Consider the following 22501-nt stretch of genomic DNA (forward strand, 5'->3'; position numbering starts at 1 on the left):
GAAAAAAGATATATATATATATATATATATATATATGTATCCAATTTGATTTACAAGTATCAAAGATATAATTTCTTTGTTACTCGCCTATCTTTTATATATTTGTATTCCAAATGTATAGGGAATATCAAATACGTGTATTCAATGTGATTCATATGTATCCGGAATACACTTATTCTCTCACTCGCCTTCCCCCTATCTCGCTTGCCTCTCTCCTCTCTCGCTCTCTTCTCTAAGTATCAATATTTCAGAGTGCATTTGATAGCAAAAATACAAGTATTTTAGTTATCTGACTTGAAATCTGGTATGCATTTATTAATTAGTGAGACTATATGTAACTATTTCAAATTATAGGGAGAATTAATAAATATGACAGAAATGTTTACATAACTAGGTTGTTTTTTTTCTTAAAAAATAAATAAATTACAGAAATGACATATTTTTAAGACAAAATTACAAGCTATCCCTTAAAAGCTTATAATTACAGAAATCCCTCAAACAGATACAATAGTATAAGCGCTGAATGCTTATACATTAAAAAGAGGATAGAATATATAAAAAAGAGGGTCGGATACACTAATGGAGGGTCAGATACGCGATCTACATTAATGACAAAAAAATCAAAGCGCAGATACATTAAAAAGAGGGTCGGATACATGCGTTGATACATTAAAAAGAGAGTCAGATACATTAATGACATTTTTGACTTAAAGAGAAATTTAAGAAATTTCGATAATTTATAAAACTTATAGAAAATAATGGTAATAAGTAAACTAAAAGGTGAGATTTGGTCCGGAAAGTTGCTAGTCCATACATGGAAAAGAAATAAAAAGTCAGGCCCAAGTTTGCAGTCTTAGACCAGTAAGCCCATGTAAGTTTATAACGGGGCGGGACAAGTAAGTACAAAAAAGCCCAAATAATTCCAGATGAAAAAGAGGGTCTTATCAGTCTCCCTTTCAAAACCTCCGTCGTCGTGCGACGATCGGACCCACGGATTGTCACCGGCGGGAGTACAGTGACCCAAGAAAAGATTAAATTTTCGATAATGAAGGTTTCCCCAAATTCCGTAACCCTAAATCTTGGAGAGCCGCTTTTTGTGGTCAAGAAACTTGTAAGTTGGATAGGGCTTCTATGGCTCCTATTGCAGAATACGATCACTAAGTAACAATATTTTCCACGGGAGATATGCCCCACAAACAATCGAATTACTGGTCCAATTTTACACTTTAGTGCACAAAAATGATATTATTTTTAAGAATATAATAGTATGCTAATAAAAGTTTGAATTGATTGTGTAATGAGTAACAATAATGTGCTAATTGTAGATGATTAAGATTTTAAACAATGTGGTTTGCAGTTAATGGAGTAACTTTTAACATGAGTAAAAGAAATGGATATGGAATATGAGTAAGGTGGCGCCATAACGACCATAAAATTTATCCAAATTTCTACCACCACCCAAACATCATCCTCCAATCCAGACAAAAAAAAAAATTCACTACAACTCTTTGAAATTGTGTGTTAGCTGGTGCAAAAGGCGGACAGCTGCAATGGCTATGGCAATAGCTCTTCGGAGGCTTTCTGCTACAATTGACAAGCCAGTTAAGAGTCTTTACAATGGAGGCTCTATCTATTACATGGTTTGTATTTATAACTTGTTTATTTATTATTTATAGTAGTACTATGTATTACTTTTCCTTTTAAGTTATATTTACTTTGCGTTGTTTGTTGCAGTCATCACTGCCTAATGAAGCTGTATACGACAAGGAAAAATCCGGAGTAGCTGTAAGTTCATGATGAATTGGAATAGATGTGTTATTTGAACTTTTGCTTGTGTTCTTTTCATTTCTGAGTTGAAATCCTGAATACTTTCAGTGGCCAAAGCAACTGAATGCTCCACTAGAGGTTGTTGATCCTGAGATTGCTGACATTATTGAGCATGAGAAAGCACGCCAATGGAAGGTTCTATCGCCTTCTCTTTTCTTTTTCTTTCCATCTCTCACTCACTGAAGCTTACCGCAAAGGAATTAAGGCTCAGACTGTAGCAAATTAGAACATTTAACTAGTAATACTTGGGAACCTGTGCCAAACATTGATGTTTCAGTTTCAATAAACAATTCTATATGAAACCCCTTGCATGCTTTCTCGGCGCACGAGGCTTATCTAGTGTGTTTTACTTTCTGCTGTGATTTACGGGCTATTACACTGGAGCATGGTTTACCCTATGTGCACCCAAAGTGTAGTGGTTGCGGGTTCCCTTGTCATAAAAAAAATAAACAAGCCTATATGAAATTTCTTTTAGATATATTTAGTATCGGTGATGTCCATGTGAGTTTGCCCACACCTCAATTATTCCACCAAATATTGGCTACCTAGCGTCGGTACAGCTAACAGAGGATATTCTGCCCCCAAAGGCTTAGATAGATGGGGAAAATTACCTTGTGTTGTTTGTGTCGGCTGGGATTTGGCTCCGGGTATGCCATTGTTTTGACTCCCTTTATTGTCCTCCAGACTACACCTTTGAGTATAACTGCCTTTCAGATTACTTCATGGGGAGTTCCAACTTCCAACTGCTGAAATTAATTTAACTTATCAATCTCCTGTTAAGAGCATTGAATGCTTAACTAAAAATTCTTTATCAGTAGTGAAAAGGCTAGCTAAGAATTATATAGTATGTCTCATTTCTTTTACTCTTCTTATCACGTATAGCATCCATTCTGCTAGTTGTCTTTCTTTTGTTTAAGATGCGAAGAAGCAGTTAGCTATGGAAGTTAAATGTCTTACCAAAGTTCAAAATGCTTTCTTTAGGGGCTCGAACTCATTCCATCAGAAAATTTCACTTCCGTTTCGGTGATGCAAGCAGTTGGATCAGTCATGACTAACAAGTACAGTGAAGGATATCCTGGTGCCAGATACTATGGAGGAAATGAGTACGCAGAATATTTGCTATTTTTTAACTCCTAAGACTTTTGTCATTAACCTGTATTTTCATGTCATATATCAACTTCAGATTTTATTTTAACATTATGAAGAATGGGTGGCTGTCCAGGTACATAGACATGGCAGAAACCTTATGCCAGAAACGTGCTTTGGAAGCATTCAGGTTGGATCCTGCAAAATGGGGAGGTAATAAATTTTGTTCTATTATGTTTCATCGTCTAAATAGTGCTAGAAACTAAAAGTACTCATCTCAATTAACCTTTTTTTATTGCAGTGAATGTGCAGCCTCTATCAGGATCACCCGCTAATTTTCATGTTTACACTGCATTATTAAAACCTCATGAGAGAATCATGGCTCTTGATCTTCCTCATGGTGGACATCTTTCTCATGGATATCAGGTGCTTCTATATTTTGTTGTTTCTCGTCGTATATGACTGGTTTCTGTTGTTGCAAACTAATACCATTGCTTAAAAAAGTGTGGGCACTTAAGAAGCTTGCACTAGTATTTGTGGTGTAAATACTGTACTCCTTCTAGGGTCCTTTGTAATAGGCAATTAATGTTTTCTGGGCTTCTATGAGGTGCATTTACTACTTATGTTCCTCTACCTTACCATTCTCGTGGATGAGGAATTTCACTCGGACTAAGGCCAACATCCCATAAATTTTATCTATATGTGAGTAAAGGAAAGTTTAAACTGAAATGCTGTTAAATATGGCTGTATGCAATTTCTGTCAGGTTGTTTTATATATTGCATTGATCTTTGTTAGTTAAAATGTTCTGTATGCTCTTCCGCTTTAGAAGAGCAAACTTTTCTGCTTTAAAATCACGCATGATCTTAAATCTGGAAGTTATTGCTGGTAAAATTTGAGAAAAATGAAGTTAAAACACATGTGAGTTGATGCATATATGAGTCCATGTCCCAATTATGTTCATACATTCCATACAGATCTGGAGTTAGAGTCAGCTTATTTTTGGAAAACCTTGATTTCTTCTTTCTAGTGTAATTATTGTTTGATTTAATTTTAGTTACATTAATACAGCACGTCTTATGTTTATTAATCACAGACTGATACAAAGAAGATATCTGCAGTCTCTATATTCTTTGAGACAATGCCATACAGACTCGATGAGAGCACTGGCTATATTGACTATGACCAGGTAGTTTTCTGCTTTCTTATAGTTCTATTCATTTGATCTCTACCCTTCACCCTCTCCTTTTGAATGGTGTACCCCTATAATCATATTCAGCATTGTAAATCAAATTTCTTTTTAAGAGTTCGTTTTCATTCGTCAAAAGTTATGTAGAGTCACAAAGTATAATATAGCATGATGAAAACTAGAAGTAATTTAATGCGATATCAGAAAGTCCATCTTGATTCAGCATAATATGATGTCCAGATAACTTGTCATTAGTATGAGACAATAAGTTGGAGCTAGCATTGCCTCCATTATTTTATGTTTCAGATTATTTTGATGTTTCTTTTACTTCTTGCAACTGATTTTTCATCTGGTTATGTTAGCTAGTGTAATAGAAACTTGTCAGTCATAAATGTTTATTCAGATAATCAGTACTATTGAAGGCTAATCCACTTCACTGTGTGCTTGTAATGTTAGATTTTTATTAACGGATACCTTTTCTCTTTTAACATTTCATGACTTATTTTTTTCTGCAGCTCGAGAAAAGTGCCACACTCTTTAGGCCAAAATTGATTGTTGCTGGTGCTAGTGCCTACGCACGTCTTTATGACTATGACAGAATCCGGAAGGTTAACTTTACTTTACCATAGTGCAATATATACTTAATTGTCTATATTGAGTTAAGTTGATAACTTGATAAATTTTAGAGAAGGCATTTGAACTTGTGCCTTTTTGCATATCTGGCAGGTATGCAACAAACAGAAAGCTATTTTGTTAGCAGATATGGCACACATTAGTGGATTGGTTGCAGCTGGAGTTATCCCATCACCATTTGACTATGCTGATGTTGTCACTACCACAACCCACAAGTCCCTTCGTGGCCCTCGTGGTGCTATGATTTTTTATAGGAAGGGTGTTAAAGAGGTTAACAAGCAAGGCAAGGAGGTTAGTTAAAGAGCAGAGTTCCACTTAAACTGTCACCTCACCTAAGCATCACATCTCCTAATATTTAACCAGTTTCATATGGCCGACTAACTAGTGTCAAAACTAATATCATAATTACTTCATGCTAATTTTGAAGGTTTTCTACGACTTTGAAGACAAAATTAACCAGGCAGTCTTTCCTGGACTTCAAGGTGGTCCCCACAATCACACCATCACTGGCTTGGCAGTTGCCTTGAAACAGGTTTCATATCTTTACAACTACTTTTTTGATAGTTCAGTTAATTGTATAGCTACTGGCTAAGTAAAGAATCTTCTTACTCATTATTTAGGGATGTGAGAGATCTCTGTGTGCTAGCCGAAGAAATAAGCCTTTTGAGATTTAAAAGCTGAAGGCTTTTGACCTTAGTTCAGCAAATGATTTTGTGAAACAAGCAGAATACAGAGCACTTTTTGTCCCGGAATTTCACTAACACCCGCAGATAGCACTTCTGATGTCTTACTAAATTGTTCCTTTTTTGCTTAAAGTGTGAAAAACATGATTATACTAAGCAGCTTGTCAAGGAATGCAACTTAAAGATGGAATAGGTCTAAAAACAAAGATAAATGTCATTTATGTACTAATATTCAAAGAGTTTTGAGGTTTTGGAAGAACCGATCTCTCTAACCATGGGAATTTCTTCTTACTCCTTGTTGGCTTCAGTACTTTCTGAAATAGCTTCGCTTAACTCGAAAAACATTCCATTATGCTCTTGAGTATTTTTTAGGTAATTATGAAAATTATTGTGATGGTGCTTGTTCTCACTATGCTTCTATTTTACTTAATGCAGGCCACTACTCCAGAATACAGAGCTTACCAAGAGCAAGTTCTCAGCAACTCCGCGAAATTTGCCCAGGTAAAGTCAATGAAATATGCAGTTCCCAGAAGCATAGTGAAATCCATAGTTTATTTTTGGGAAAATGCAAGTACCCCACAGCCTATGCCTGAAATTTCAGATAAACACTTATGCTAAACTAAAGTCCTACCTTTTAACCCCGAACTTATTTTTATAAATAATTTTCTACCCCTTTTCGACGTGGCACTATCTTTGAAATATAGTCAGCACGCGCTGTGTCCAAAAGATAGTTCCACGTAGGCCGAAAAGGGGTAAAAAATTATTTATAAAATGAGTTCATGGGGGTAATAAGACTTTAGTATAGTATGAGTGTCTCTGAGATTTCGAGCATAGGTTGGGTACTTATTCTATTCATTTTTAAAAGAACTATAAATTATGGTTGACTTATTATCTCCATAATATTGCTTTCTTCATTCCTGCTGCATATTTTTCAATCCTGCAGGCTTTAGAGGAGAAGGGCTATGAACTTGTCTCTGGAGGAACTGATAATCACTTGGTTTTGGTGAACATGAAAAACAAGGTAAAGTACGAACTCCTAGGAAAAGGGAGAAATCTTCCTCGTGAGTTGTCTGTGAGGACTACTAAGTTTAACAATTGCTTTTGATGAATTAAAATTTGAGCAATACAGTTATTACAGTGAGCTCTTTTGAAGATCAGCTGAGATATTAGTGCATGAGGTTGCTGCATGTTATATATTGGCATCTGTTATGCTCTATCACAAAAGTAATAATACAATGCAAGTACTGAACCTGGTCCTTTTACAGGGTATTGATGGTTCCAGGGTTGAAAAAGTCTTGGAAGCTGTACATATTGCAGCCAACAAGAACACCGTTCCTGGAGATGTTTCTGCCATGGTCCCTGGTGGCATCAGAATGGGTAAGACCTCTCTCTTTGATATCTTCTTCATTAGTTATTCTTCCTTGTAAGCAAACTCCGTAAAACTATTTTTAATCAGGAACTCCTGCACTCACTTCTCGGGGATTTCTTGAGGAAGATTTTGTTAAAGTTGCTGATTTCTTTGATGCTGCTGTGAAGATAGCAGTGAAAGTAAAGGCTGAAACTCAAGGTGTGTAAGATTCCAGCTATACACGTTTGTGTAGTTAGGTTGACCTATTACAAGATGCAACTCTCCATATTGAAGTATGATACAGTAACCTGGAAAACAAAGTAATAATGTGCAATGATCAATTGAGCTTTACCAATAGTGTAAATATTCTTAACACTGTCAATGCATATGAATTAAATCTCATAAAACAATACCTTGTCTATAGATGTCCGACTTATTAGTTATGCATAAGTATGTGTTGTTCTTTTTATTATCACCCTTTTAGTTCTTTAGTCTAAGGGCTTAGATTTTGTTACCTCAAATGCTTGATCATTTGAATTTGTGTGGTTTTTCAAAACTGCGAACAACTTTCACTGTTACCATAATACCATCTTCTTGTATCAGGGACAAAGTTGAAAGACTTTGTAGCAACACTAGAATCCAGTGCTCCAATCAAGTCTGAAATTGCAAAACTCCGTCATGATGTGGAGGAGTATGCTAAGCAGTTCCCTACAATTGGGTTTGAGAAGGAAACCATGAAGTACAAAAACTAAGAGGTACATACACAAGGAACGTCATTGAGGTACTTTGTTTCGTCATGAACTGTATCCCTTTGACTATGATGAGCCACAAAGCAATAAAAATTTATGAAAACATTATGGTACTTCAAATCAGATAACCTGTGATGTGAAAGCACAAGGATCATTTTATATGCAATGAGATTGGAATATTATCAGCAAATATTCAGCATAATAATATGGATCTGAAAGAAACTTGGACATGTTTGGTTTGCTTGAGTAGTAGTTCATACTTCAGATCAGATTTACTCCTTTATAATATCCTTTTCAAATGTGGTTATTTTCCTTGCTCTTCATTTTCATTCGAGACTCATTTGTTCTCTTTTCCCGTTTGTGGTTTGTTCGTGTAACAGGCACCTAATATCCAGCTTCATAAAGGTGAAAGGGGAAGAAAATCCAACCATGACTTGCTTTCAAAGTACATGTTCTCATGCTTATATATTGTAAAGAAATCCAGCACATGTTGGTTCCCATGTATGCAGTTTGTATATTAATCACTTACAGTCCAACTGAGGTCCTTTTAAAGCAATAAACTTTTGTTACCTTTGTTTCATTGATTCTGTTGCTTTATTCCCTTGAGATTATCATGTTACTGGCATGAGGCACCTTATAGTGAATGAAATATTGCACTATTACTGATCAGGTAATCAAATAGTTTTCTTGAGCGTGATTCATTAAAGATTTTAGAATCACTTTATTTACACTACTTTTTATGCATATATTTTACTATATTCTTTAAGCATATTTCTTCATAATTATTCCATTTAAAGTAATTAAAAAATTTGAAGATTATAGTCAAGATGATCAAATGTACGCTTTACAATCTTATGTAAGAAAATAATATGAAATAAAAAAAATATTGAAATGGTATATTTTTTTTAAAATAAATTAAAAATGTGATCTATCCTAGATTCGAACTAATGGCCACATGAACTAAAAGATTAACAATAAATTATTCGCGCTGCAATAGCATTCGTTCATACTTACGAATGAAATGTATTTAGTATATTCCGTGTCAGTTGTTTAATGTTAATAAGTTTGGAAAATTATAAAATAAGACATTATTAATAAATATGGTCAATCAATCATAAAGTGTGAAATCAGTTTCACGCATCAATAGCATTAATAACTTAGTTTCAAACAGTCTATTTTTTGACATTAGTAGATAAAAGTATTTAATTTTACAGGCCCAATCCACAATATAAAAAAGGTAGAGTATATAGGCTCAAACCGAGCTTTTACATTAGTAAATAAAAATATTTAACTTTATATGCCCAATCCACAATATAGAGAAGATAGTAAATATAAGTCCAAATCGAGCAACAACACAAAAAAACCACAATCTCAAATAATCAATACAATGGTGAATGTAGATAATATAATAAAAACATCATAACAATTTAATGTGTCGTTATTGTTCAAAAAATATTGCTAGCATACATATATATTCAGGTGTAAATAAATATTTCTTTACAAGATGCAATTAATCGTAAGTTATTTCCACATTACTTTCGTAAATAAATTTCATTCTTTTATTTGAATCTTCAACCATTATTGTATAATCGGTATAACTACCGCCAAGTCAAATGGTCAAATTTGCACATTCATACCGATTATATTATATAGAAGATTGAGATATTTAAATTTCAGGCATACACTACGATTATTAAAAATAGAAGAATTATTTCATACCAACGAAAACTATCAAAACAAATATAATTTTATTAATCAACTGTTGTTCATTTATTATTTGAAATGGTAATTACCGACGAAGAGGAAACAAAAAATCGAATTTCAAATTGAAGAACGAGATACAAATTTATTAACATATATATAAAAAAAGAACATGTAAAAGAATATGAAATTAAATATAAATATTTTTGGGTAATGTAAAATAAAATAATGATAAATTATTAAACTTTTTTACTTTTACAGAAGTGATTTTTTAAAAAGTAGAGAAAGGGTATTACTTTTGAGGGTATTTTGGGCACGAAATTTTTGAAATTATCCAATCACCCTCAACTTTTCATACCAATTACGAAAATACCGTCATTTTGTTAGTCGTGCCATTTCATGATAAATTGATGTCGTGGCATTTATATTTTCCGGATTTATAATTTTAAATTGCAATTAAATATTCTTAAGAATCTACTATGTAGTTATTCGAGGCTACTCTTGTAAATAAGTAGCCAACTTGACATCAAACTTAATTGACAAAATTATCTTGTATTTGCAGATTCATTAATATACCAATTGAACGAGTTTTGATACTACTTTTTTTTTTTTTTTTTGAATAATTTAGACATGATAGACTATAATTTAAAAAGCAATCCAATGTATCATATTGGCGTGCAAGCAACACAAGAGTTCTTAGATAAATGATATAACTAAAGTTCTAGTAGTAACAAACTAAATAAGCAAAGACATATATGATCAACCTATTCGAGCAAACCCTCCCTTTTTCTTTTTCCAAGAGAGTCTGTTTTTGAAATCGAATATGCATTAATCTCTCTCGGATTGATTAAACTTTCCAGGTAAACAAAACCATCAATGACAAAAGAAAGTGGATCAATATCAACGGACCATATTTGATTGTCACATGTTCTATAAATCATGTTTATTCCTCGTAATTCATCTAGATATTCGTATCGAAATAGCACTTTATCATCGGGAAACCTATATATAGGTATAATGGAAATAGCCCCATTACTTGGTAACGTGAGTAACTTTATCCAAGATTCCTGAACACCATACTCTTTCATTATCCATAGATTAAAAGTGATCTCGTCATAGTTAAAAAGACAAACCATACTCTGCAACACAGATATGCCCACTTCAATAGCCACCGTTTTTTGAGGATATAAACGCGTATTTTTTGGTAAGGGTATTGTCTTATATGTCTCATCTGAAATACTTAACGACATCATATGAGAAGGATGAACACCAAGCCAGTGAAACGCTCCATTTACAAAGGGCAAATATTCCTTGGAACACAAAATGGAGCCATCGCCGACAGGACTAACTAAGGGCGAATAAATTTTTCTCCAGGAACCATTTTTTAGTGCTACAATTTCATCTAGTGCAATGCCCGCCTTGTCAATCCTAAGGACTTTATAATCATCACTAGTCGAGTCATATCCCAATCCATAAGTTGAATCCTGTTCTGGCGATCCTATAGCGGGAAGTACCACTGATTCTGACGTGGTGGGGTTCCATAGAAAAAACATTGTCCACATCTCGATGAGAAACAAGGCATCACAACAACAATATATTTTAAAACCACTGAATGGTTCACAAATATTTGGAACTGTATGTATATCATTAACAAGTAGTCGATTTGGGGATAACGAAGAGCAATAGAAATTTTTGCAAGTACCAGTAAACAATTTTTGGGAATCAGGCTGATTTTTGGCATGATTGTGATGCTTCTTCTTAAAGTAAGGCTCCGTTAATAATGACTTCCAAGATTTCGATACACATTTGAAACGAAAAAGAGACTTAACACAAAGTTTTGTGAGAATCTCTATAAGTATTTCCTGCTCTTGAATCTTAGTTCCCATAACCGTATCCATATTGGCGTGGATGAAGAGAATAAGAGGTTTTCAATGATTTAATATTTGCTGCTATATTAATATTGTTGTTATGTGGTTTAGGGTTAGTGTTGATATAAACCTACTAATTTGAATTGATATACTATGGTACTAATTGCAGTAATTTTCTTCCATATTTTAAGGATTAGAATTCTAATTACAGTAATTTTCTTTCCTATTTTAAGGATTAGAATTCTTAATTTTTCTTTATTATTAGTGTTGAAATTTGTATGATATTTTGTCATTAGTTTTTTTCCAAATTTTAAAGATTAGAATTTGTTTATGAAAAGAATTCGTGTAATACCCAATATCAAATACTATATATAATTGGTTTAGTAGTCTTTAAAATTAATTTGATGAAGTGTTGGGTCACCTAATGACATTAGAGTTGTGCTAATACCTACTTTTCTTCAATGAGTCCCCTATTGCCTTTCATCAACAAAATTCTCTAAAGTTTTTTTATGTTTTATTCGACTCCATACATAATAATTATTTCATTAATTTATTAAAAATGAAACCGATAAATTACGATAAGAAAAATCACCATGATCCTTCTCCCCTTTTTCTGCTTAAAATTTTTTACTATAGTCTATACGCTATCATGATATATAAAAATTAGAAATCCAAAAGGAGTTGCATTCAACAAGAAAGTCATCATACCTTTTAAACAAACAGAATTTACTATTAATTTGGTGGCTCACATTAATTTAACGTTGAGAAATATGGCAACAGTTGTTACTAATTTGTCAAAGGATAGCAAATGTTGCCAAATATTGATGCAGAGCAGTGACCATTTAGAACCTAAGATGTAAAGATAATAAGCAAGGGTGAAGGCCACCATTTAAAACCGAATAGAAGGAAGGAAATGCACTCACACAACACTAGCCATGTCAAAATAATTCTGCAGCAACTTTGGCAAAGGTTATGCCGGCTACCTGTAATTCCACAAGTAGGGTCCGAGAAGGGTAGAGTAAAACGCAAACCTTACCCCTACCTTGGAAGGTAGAGAGGTTGACCCTCGGAAACGAATTTCTCTTTCAAATAGGAGAAATTGAAATAAACAATTGAATACCTTTAGAAAAATTAGCAATCTCAGGATAGGTAAACCTAATTAAAGAATGAGCCACAGGAGAAATACTCCTCTCAAGTGAGAAGGATAAAGGTGTTAGCAGTTTGGCCAACCCAAAATCCCAAATCATTCTGTAAATTAAAGACTTGATTTTTAACTCTTTCATTTCCACAATGGTATTCATGAACTGTGAAGAGGCTCCACAGAGTTAGTAAAACTACTTGGAAACGCAACACAGAAACCCACAAACTCAAAAATCAAGAAAAGTGAACAACTTTGCTTGTAGGGAAGGAAAAAGTTACTTACTTTCAGTATATATAAAAAAGAAAGAGAGCATTGGAGAATAAAGAATCAAATACTGTAATGAGATTTTGATTATATGCTGGGAATGGAGACAAGAGAGAAACAGAAAGATGGTCCCGTGATCCAGTTTAATTTTTGAGTTGATGGAATTACTGGCATTATTTATACCAAGAATGAGAAAAATGTGAATTGAGAATTCTTGGTGTTAAGGTTTAACAAGAAGACTAAATCACTAGGCTTGACGTTCAAATAGTTAACTACACTAAATCACAAGACTGACAATGTTTACATGCAAGTGAAATTTGTGATCAAACATACAATTCTTCTGATAAAATCAAAAACCATTAAGATAAATCCTAAAATGATACACAGATTCAAGTTCCCAGACTTTGGGTAACAATGAAAGTTGACATGTTACTAAATTTTCCTTCTGATTTGACGCCGGCCGCTCTCAAAACAAGATAAACTCCTGCTCTGAGACAAAAGTGGTAGGATTCATAGTTTTTTACCGTGGTTTTTGCAGAAATAGTAAAGCCAACAGAAGTCGGTATTTGTGAATCTGTATAACTTGGTGCATCCAAAATGTAATCATCCATGGCCCGACTTCTGCAGTAGCATTTTCGTGCCCCTGTTATCAGTTACAGGCAGCACAGAGAAATCAATGTTAATTTAGTTGTCAAACATCCACAAAGAGAGCTTCAATATTTATTATAATAACTTGAAAACAAATACAGTTGCAAATGTCTCTAATGGTTCTAGAACAATCTTCATGCAGAAGAGGTAAGTAGGCCATTATGCCTAAGCAGCGGTTCTGGAGAAGGTTCCCGTCCTCTAAATTGCACGAAAACCTGAATATGCATCCAAAGGCAAATTAAAACAAACACTGAGGATAATGAATGCATCAGAAGACTAAGCTGAATTAAAAAATGAGCAAAACATAACAAGACACTAGCATTGTTATAATCCCCCTACCTCCAGTGGAGCCTTTCCACCGCCAAGAGCAAGAACAGTCTCCCTGAATCTCTGGCCTGTTTCTTTTACAGCCTACTCAAATTTAAAGCCAATACTATTAGTTGAATGGTGAAAAATATGACTAAAGATTATGGAAGCAAAAGTTCTAAACTATACCTTCTCATTCTCTAGTCCAACATCTTCAAAAGCAGAGAAAGCATCTGCAGACAAAACCTCTGCCCACTGCACAAATTGGAAATACTTTGTTGGTTAAAGCATGTCTTTTTCTAGAACAAGGCTTCCCCAATTTTTATTTTTTTTATATAGAAGAAGATATGAAACCACTAGAAAGAAAGGGATATTTCAACAGTCTAAATAGTAGAACATCTAAATCCAATAAGTTATTTCTTAAAGCCAGAAATACTATATAAAGAATGTATTAACATAAATAGATGATAATAGAACATCCGTCAAAAACCTATTACCATTACCATGTCAATATAAGAAAAATATTATGTTGCTGAGCAAAAGGCAGATGTAAGTTATGTTGCTCGGACTCTTTTCAAAATGCCATCAGGTGCGCGGTGGATCCTTCAAAAGTAGTGCAATTTTGGAGGATCCGACATGGTGCGACAACATTTTGGAGAGTCCAATCAACTTAGGATACAAGCAACAGTTCCAGTACTAGCCTAACAGTTTGGTCAATAAAAGCACGTGCTATCAATACGCCAGAAGAATTTTAAGATTAAGCAGTAAAGAATCGTACATTCTTATATTGAGGAAGAGAAAACTAAATTTCAGAGGCAACGATGGATCTAAAAAGATATAACTTCTCCACTTTAACCCCACAATATTTATACACAACTCTCTCACAGGAAATACAACTAACTAGAAATATATAAGGAGCTAAGAACCACAAAAAGGGGGCAGAAGCACCTTGTAACTGTAGTATCCAGCAGCATATCCACCAGCAAAAATGTGACTGAAACTGGCAAGGAACTTATCGTCTGGGAGTGGAGGAAGCACTTGGGTTTTCTTAGAGACCCGTCGGTCAACACAATAGATTGATTCCGAACCACCCGGAACATATTTTGCATGTAACTCAAGATCAACTGTAGCAAATCTCAACTACAAAGAAAGTTTATGGCCACTGGTAAGCATTTCAACAGAATCACGAAGTCATGACATCGAACATCATTTATGATGACAATTTTAAATAAAATACCTACACCATAAATAAAGAGAAGAAAAGATCTACAGAATACATCACTCACTGGGAACAATTTAGAGTTCTAGAAACATAATCAAAGAACGCTAAGGAAACTAACCAACAAAGACAATTCAGGTAGATGCAGGCACTGGTGCATGAATCAAAACAACAGAGAACATCCCTTTAGTTCCTACTACCGTTTTACATACTTGTGGAGCACTTAATATTGACACCACTTGATTAACTAACTAGACTTGAAAACCCTACATCCAGCAAAATGTCACTATTCCTGAAGACCTGATTTAGAAAGTGTGCATTCAAAACTTATTTCTCTCCCCCTTCCAATTTAAAAGTCAACAAAGAAAGGGAAACACGTGTATATCAACTTCAGTTACATTAAAAGAATATTAGAAATGAACCAGGAAAATAATATATATTAAATGCATGTTATGGAGAGACGTTTTTTTTGGTGGCCCATGAAGGTCTCAAACCTGAATGTTATGAAGAGACTTAATGTCTCCCACCAAGAGTTTGAAGGAAAACTACGGACTTCGATCATAGACATGAATTATTTTATATAAAGAAATAGGGCATGAAAATTTTGGAATATATATTGTTGGCTAATAGAATACTGGTTGAAAGGAAAATCAATCAAACGGTTATTAAGAGAGGACCAGAAAAGAGAAAAATGGGGAAGTTCTCACCTGCCGAAGACTTAAGGTACCAGCACGGAAAGTTTTAGCAGCAAGAAGCTTCTTGTATATGTCTTCTGGGAGTGTCTCTCCAGTTTCATGATGCTTAGCAATACCCATCAGAGTATCCCTGCAGAGCAGCTCATCAATAAAATGAGTAATCAACAGCTAACTGATTCAAAAGAAAAGAAACATGGATTTCTTCAACCATATCTCTTCTACTGCAGTATTTTTAAAGTGAAAAGCGCAAAAACCGACAACGTCTGCGTGACTTGAAGCGAAAAGTGAAACACAGGCTCCTTTGAAGTGGAGCATACAATTTATGAGAAACTAAACAAAATCAAACATATAAAAACTCACTACAATAAAAATTAATTGCATTGAAAGTAACTTATTCAGAGAGAATGTTGGCATGGAGACATCATAGAAGCGACCAGGCAGCATAAAAAGCATATGAAACAAGAGTTGATTAAATGGTGGTGTTTTTTTTTGGTTTGGTTTAAGAAGAATCCTTCTGATAATGTTTTAAGAGTTCATCAATTTGTTCCTTTCTTTTCTTAAGCTTGAAAATGACCTAGGCACGCCTACAGGCAGGGGCCTCTGAAAATAGCTATTTCAAAGTGCATTTTGTCCACCTTTTTTGTTTTAGAAACATAAGTGGAGTTACTTGTTTTTTCAACCAGAACTAAACGAATCAAGTAATATTACAAGGCATCACCATACCTGTGATAGCACCAATTTTCCATGAATTGTGATGGCAATTCCACAGCATCCCACTCTACACCCCTTATGCCAGCAACCAAACCCTCATCCTGCTTAGTTAGCATATGCTGAAGGGCATGTCCAAATTCATGGAAGACAGTCTCAACCTAAAAAGCATAACGTATTCAATACCAAAAACATGCCTGACGGGGTGATGGTAACTTTACTTGTGTAGAAGTAAATGTTAACTTTTCATGAACTATAGATACAACCCCGCAGATGATTGGAAGCATCATGTATCTCAGAAACAAGCTAATGAAGAAAAGAGTACATAAAAATTTTGTCGAGACCTTGAACAAAAGGATTCGAGAGAAGAAGCGCTGTGACCCGGGGTTTTTGTATAAAAGAAAAAAATAGAAAGCCCAGCCATCAGATATTTCCCCACAGATAACAAGGAAAGGGAGGAATAGAAGATACTGTGTTTATACAGTAAAACCCAACATTGACATAATCATTTACATTACCTTAGAAATATTCCTAAACCTAAAATTAGTAAAAATATCGGCTTAAACATTTGCTCATGTCCCTCCCACACCACCCATATCCACCCAAAAGAAAATTATTTTACAACCCACTCTGATGCAAAGCCTAACAAGTAGGAGATTAGCCAAAGCTGATGATATACCATACAGCACAATAGCTTATCGAAGGCACTTAGAGTCAAACCACATGCTTACCTCACGGAATGTCATTAGGCTGGGTTTATCCCCAACTGGTGGCATCTGATTACAAACCATGTGTGCAACAGGCAATCTAGCATTCGAACCATCTCGTGATAATACACGGCTTCGGCTAACAACTTCATCCATCCAAGCACCGCCACGTTTCTCAGATGGACGAGAGTATGGATCAAAATAGAAGTAGGCAATAGGACTTCCAGAGGAATCATTCACACGGTAAAACCGGACATCATTGTTCCAAACCTAGAAATCACACACATCGGTGCACAACATTATCTGTCACTGCATACAGGATCAGGAGGAACAAAGATAAAAGGAAAGGCAAGTGAACAAAGTCTTACTGGAGCTAATCCATCAGCTGGCTCAACATTGATATCAAACAGCATCTTTACAAGGTTAAAAAGACCATCCATAACTCTAGGCAACGAAAAGTATGGGCGCAGTTCTTCCTGCAAATAAGCAGCATGTGAACTCAGAGCCGTACACAAGCATCAAAAGGAAGTTTTACAAGCATTTATTGAACGCTAGAGGTAGTGGTCTATTAACAAAATCAAAGAAGGGACTTGTTACTAAATGGTCAAATGAGAAAGAGAAGGGACTTGTGTTGATATTACTAAAGCAAGTACTAAAATAATTGTACCTAAAATGAACAATGATACACGTGTGTTTGACACCATAGTTAAGCTAAAATATATTCTACTTAGCAAGATAATAATGGTCTCAAACTATAAGGAAGGGTACATTGCTTGTCATTTTTCAACTCAATTTGTTATTAAGTTTGGTTTAAGAAAGGATGATCAGGAAGCATAAAGCTTCTATAATACTCGTGAACTATCAGAAGACAAACAGACATCAGAAGAAGGCATTTCCAAGAATGTACAAGAAAAATTCACATCGGCACATCCGCATGCACATTGTTTACTGTTTCCAATCAACACTTCAAGTATCTCACATTGGTTGACGAAAAAGAGTTGTTGTCTGCTTTTATGGTCTTGGGAGGATCCTCAAGCTAACTTTTGGTTTAAGTTAGACCCAAGGTCCATTTTTTCTTTGAACACAAAAATAAAGGGGAGAGGAATAACGGCCCACCTCGTTTAGCTCATACTTAGATTCACGAAGCCTCTCACTCCAGAACGTAATGTCCCAATGGTTCAGATCATCAGCTTCTGGAGAACCTTGACTTTTACAGAAATCTTTCAAGTCTTCCAAATCTACATAGATCAAGGGAAAAGCTTGTAAACACAAAACATTGTCAGCTAAGAGAGGTCAACCAGTTATTTTGGTTGCATCAAGGGGAGAAGAGAAAAAAAGAGAAGCAATCCATATGAAAAGCACAAAAAATAAGGTGGTTAGTAGTATCATCTTATTTTCAAAATAAATAAACAAAAAGAAAAGACAACCTTTTTTAAAGATTGATCCATCTATCAGAATTTGCCTATTTTACCTCATATCTGGTAAATAAAAACTAAAAAGGGAACTCGGAATTGATGAAGCAAAAAGTAAATCAAAAACATAAAAGCTCATAACAAAGACTCTGTATAGTTTACATCTCAAATACCATTGAGATGCTTTTTTACACCCTACCTTTAACTGCAGGATCCCAAGAAGCACTACGAAGCTTTTCTAAAAGCTCTTCGGCTTTTTCAACAGTGGCCATTTTCATCGCCATGCTTACCTGTATCCGTAAACCATTTAATTTTCAAAAAGAAAAATACATTTAACCAACATAGATGGTATTGTGAGTTTTTTTAAAAATGTATACCTCAGCATAGTTATTGTATCCAAGGAGCTTAGCCTTTTCCAATCTAAGCTTTAGAATTTGGTTAATTATCTCAGTGTTATCAAGGTCTCCACTAGAAGCACGATTTATATAAGCACGGTACACCTCTTCTCTAAGAGTTCTATTCTTTGCATGTTGCATCACAGACATATAACTTGGCGCATCCAATGTGATGATCCATGGCCCGTCTTCTGCAGTAGCATTTTCGTGCCCCTGTTTTTTGACACAGGCAACAAAGGAGAATGCATAAGAGACAAGGTCACCAAAATCAATTCAGTTTTCAAACATCCACAAAGCGAGCTTCCGCGTTACCTTAGACACTGCTGTCTGTGCAGCCAAACCAAGAGATGTGGCAGGTAATCCGTCAATATCCTTCTTATCTATTATTAATTTTTCAAACTTCTTGGTGGAATCTAAAACATTTTCCTCAAATTTCTGAGATAGCTTTGCTAAATCCTGCAAAATGAAGATAAGGTCAAATGCAACATAGTGACTTAAAATACAATTTCAACCGTGCAGTAATTGTCTGACTGTTTGCAATAAGTTAAAATATTACTCTGAGGATAAAATCCGTAAATATTGAACAGGAATATTCTCAGTTACTTTTAGTTCCAACATAATCATCTCGCAATTCGAATAAAAAAACACTCATAAAAAGACACCAACCACCCAAAACAAAGTAAAAATCCGTCAAAATATTTTCAGAGAAAATGGAAAAACAGCCACAACATAAATCAGATAGGTGTACAAGTAAAATAACTTCAAACATACATATAAAATAACTGGTATTATAGATATATTGCTATAATACCAGTCCGTTAAATTTTTCACTTGTTAAGAGTGCATTTAAGAAGAAACATTTGGGGGGTATAGAACAATGAGAAGACTATGTGTTCAACAAGAAACCAGAGCACACCTGTTCAATCTTGTTAAATTGCTCTCTTTGATCATCCTCAAGAGCGATACCACTAAGTACAGCCTCCTTTATTTGCGCTGCACGAGCAAGAAGCAGAGTGTGAGATGACCATTTATTTGCAGGCAATGCGCTGGAAAGACCTCAAATGAAAGTTAACCATTAAAAATATGTGGTCTTCTTTGATTTCTCTTGTTCTTTCTTTCTGTTTCTATTTTTATTGTGAGGGTGGGTTGGGAAACAACAGTTGAATTTTTAACGGAATCATGTGACCATCAAGCACTTCATGGAAGTTGCAAAGAAATTACTGTACATACAATTTTATAATATACAGTTCTTAGCTTTATTGGATAAACGATAACAATTCTGCACAAATACCAAAAACAAATTGGCAGAGAGAAGTTGATGCATTAGGAAAAGTAAATCTCAAACTACAGTCCTGGACAGACCGCAACAGGAATTAAATAGATTTTCATGCTTAAAGACACCGTGCCTCCCGAATTCGAAAAGATAAAAGGAAAAATAAGTTTCATGAACTTACATTCAACTATTCGTTTACGAGCATCGCTGAAAGAGTCCCACTCAGGTGACTCTCGGATGGCTTTGAATGCATTATAGATTGGCTTACTCTGACCCAATTTAAGCTGAAAAGCAACTTTTTCCGGCTGCACTAGAAGTAAATAGTATCAATGATGCAATGAAAGTAGTAGCGTATCCGAGGATAAAGAGAAAAGAGCATGGGAATCTTGCAGTAAGACACATATCAAGCCTCAAATTAGAAAGTGTATAAAAGGATGTATATCAGATTGAAAAAGGTGTGTAGTCAAACAGAAGATATCATTATCTATCCAGCAAACATCTCTGATTAATATCCTTTTTAACAACGCAAAAGCTATAATACAAATTAAAATTTGAATCTATAGAGAGGAGACTACTAAATTACTCCCTCGTAATTGTTGTGGCCAAGAGTCAATGTAAAAAAGAACTCAAAAACAAATTGTCGGGAGAAAATCAAGAACATGGGGAAGGAAAAGAACCACGTTGTATTGATTGAACGAAAGAGACAAGATCTTTACACTCTGGGAGATTCAGAAATCACAGACACAGAAAAAATAAATTTGTATGGCTTCAAGCAAAGAATCTTCAAGAAAACTATATCATTCGTCTAAAAGGGTTCAAGATGATATTATTTTTCAAGAAAATTATAATTGTGAGGCAAAAAGGCCCCAAGATTACGAACCTGAACTTCTTCAAGAGCGGAACGAAGTTCAGGATTATCTTTGACGGACTTGAGATGATTCACCGCACCCCAAACAACCGTCAATCTATCAATGATCTTCTCCAATGGCTCCGCTAGCTTGGGCCAGGTAGGCTCCACACTCTTCTCCAAAGCGCTCAATTCCTCTTCCTACATTCAAATCACAAAATTAACGCGCCACACTATTAAACCCTACGTATATAAGAGAAATCGAAACATACTATTTTGTTAAGCAAGGCACGAATTCCAGGACGGACGTGCTTGGCTTCGATTACATCGAATGGTGGGAAATCAAAGTCCTTCAACAAAGGATTGTCATCAGAAGCCATCGACATCTTAGAAGGATGATCGGAAATGGATGCCGACGATGGAGAAAATGATCGGACGGTGATGGATTTACCGGGAGAAGTTGACTTGCGGAAAGTGTGAAGACAGAGAGAGAAGGAGGATGACCAGAGGGGACAAGAAGGACACTGAAGTAGGTTTTTGGTAGATAATCGTGAAAAAGAAGAAGTGGGTCTTATGCAAAGGTGAGCTGAACGATATAGCGAAAAACGAGTCGCCATTAAAATGAGGAAGAGGCTTAATATAAGTGAAGGAGTGGTAGAGGAGCCGTACAGGATTCGGCTTAGCGGTGACCCTATCCTCCTATATTTCATCTTGGCCTTTTTTTTTCTTCTTTTTTGTACAAGTTTTGAATAAAGTTAAAAGTATTAAGTAATTCGGGTGTGTATGATGTGATCGTATTAATCTATCATATATTATTATAAGCGAAAAGCTCGTAATTTCAAAATGAATTTCTTTTATTTTATTTTATTTCTAAAATAAATTAATATTAATATCTATTCAATTAATTGAACATTAAGTAATAGTTATAGTATATTTAAATTCATGCATCAAACAAGAATTTAATGCATCTAATATTCATGTACTAATTAATATAGGTAATGAAGAGTCTATCAAACATACTCACACCACATTGTTTATATTCCTTCTCATCTTGCATTCTAGAGTGGTACTAGATTAATTGTAAAACTTTTATTACCATAATTATAAGAATTCTTACTATTTTATTTATTCGTATTCTTTAAAATTTCATGCATATTCATCTTCTTTTTGTCGAGAAATATGTAAATTATGATAGTTACAACATGAATATACTACAATATATATGAAATTGTTTGTGAATTTTTATTTTTTAATATCTCCATCGTTTTGAGTTTTTAAATATAACTTCGTAATTGATTACTGTTTTTTGTGTTCATCCTTTCTTCTATCTTTAAAATATATTGTAAAGCTAATCTCATTTTGTATTTATTATTAATTATTTTGAGGATAAATATGTTAAATCTTAAAGAATAATAATTATGTCTTCTTCATTCGATAATCATTTATCTTTTAAAAATAACATATTTATATTTTTTCCTTTTTATATGTCATCTCAAATATTTTAAAATATCATTTACACAAAGATAATTATTAAACCTTCTGCAAACTTGATGCCCATTTAAAGGCCATCAGTGACATTTGATGCTTTTTCAGTTTTTTGAGGAGACTGACGTCAAAGATGTAACTGTAATTGTTTTCAAGGCATTATATAGTATTTACTTTAGAACAAGCTTTGTTCCCGGGGATTGGATAATGGATTAGAAGTATGTGACATATCTGAATGGGGTTGCACAACTTTATGCATTATCTCATCAATCCTCTTTGCCATATCCTGGTAAACATTTTTTTCCTCCCTATAATGGTA

General features: G+C 34.5%; 3 protein-coding genes across 5 annotated transcripts; 1 reads left to right on the forward strand and 2 right to left on the reverse strand.

The window, feature by feature from the left end:
* Nucleotides 1–1464: 1464 nt before the first annotated feature.
* Nucleotides 1465–8097, forward strand: LOC107010969 (serine hydroxymethyltransferase, mitochondrial). 2 transcript variants are annotated; one of them, XM_015210252.2, is made up of 16 exons: nucleotides 1465–1640; nucleotides 1735–1785; nucleotides 1876–1962; nucleotides 2809–2930; nucleotides 3050–3126; nucleotides 3215–3339; nucleotides 4008–4100; nucleotides 4616–4708; nucleotides 4827–5024; nucleotides 5161–5265; nucleotides 5852–5917; nucleotides 6360–6437; nucleotides 6682–6793; nucleotides 6873–6983; nucleotides 7368–7545; nucleotides 7894–8097. In XM_015210252.2, exons 1-15 carry the CDS (start codon nucleotides 1551–1553, stop codon nucleotides 7514–7516), a joined length of 1557 nt encoding a protein of 518 aa, XP_015065738.1. In that variant the 5' UTR covers nucleotides 1465–1550; the 3' UTR covers nucleotides 7517–7545; nucleotides 7894–8097. The 2 variants fall into 2 exon arrangements, with proteins under 2 accessions (XP_015065738.1, XP_015065737.1); XM_015210251.2 differs by having other exon boundaries at nucleotides 1466–1640; nucleotides 7368–7519.
* A 1881-nt stretch (nucleotides 8098–9978) lies between these two features.
* On the reverse strand, nucleotides 9979–11112 carry LOC107010199 (F-box/kelch-repeat protein At3g23880-like). Its single transcript, XM_015209437.1, has one exon. The coding sequence runs from the start codon at nucleotides 11110–11112 to the stop codon at nucleotides 9979–9981; it is 1134 nt and encodes a 377-aa protein (XP_015064923.1).
* A 1595-nt stretch (nucleotides 11113–12707) lies between these two features.
* On the reverse strand, nucleotides 12708–21444 carry LOC107011023 (probable cytosolic oligopeptidase A). 2 transcript variants are annotated; one of them, XM_015210336.2, is made up of 17 exons: nucleotides 20970–21425; nucleotides 20731–20898; nucleotides 20032–20155; nucleotides 19494–19570; nucleotides 18890–19033; nucleotides 18560–18790; nucleotides 18382–18472; nucleotides 17887–18008; nucleotides 17139–17246; nucleotides 16795–17040; nucleotides 16079–16224; nucleotides 15368–15485; nucleotides 14390–14581; nucleotides 13631–13696; nucleotides 13475–13546; nucleotides 13235–13350; nucleotides 12708–13130 (listed from the first exon to the last, which is right to left on the reverse strand). In XM_015210336.2, exons 1-16 carry the CDS (start codon nucleotides 21405–21407, stop codon nucleotides 13270–13272), a joined length of 2424 nt encoding a protein of 807 aa, XP_015065822.2. In that variant the 5' UTR covers nucleotides 21408–21425; the 3' UTR covers nucleotides 12708–13130; nucleotides 13235–13269. The 2 variants fall into 2 exon arrangements, with proteins under 2 accessions (XP_015065822.2, XP_015065823.1); XM_015210337.2 differs by having other exon boundaries at nucleotides 12709–13350; nucleotides 20970–21444.
* Nucleotides 21445–22501: the final 1057 nt, after the last annotated feature.

This window comes from Solanum pennellii, chromosome 2, assembly GCF_001406875.1.
Source record: "Solanum pennellii chromosome 2, SPENNV200".
NCBI lineage: Eukaryota > Viridiplantae > Streptophyta > Magnoliopsida > Solanales > Solanaceae > Solanum > Solanum pennellii.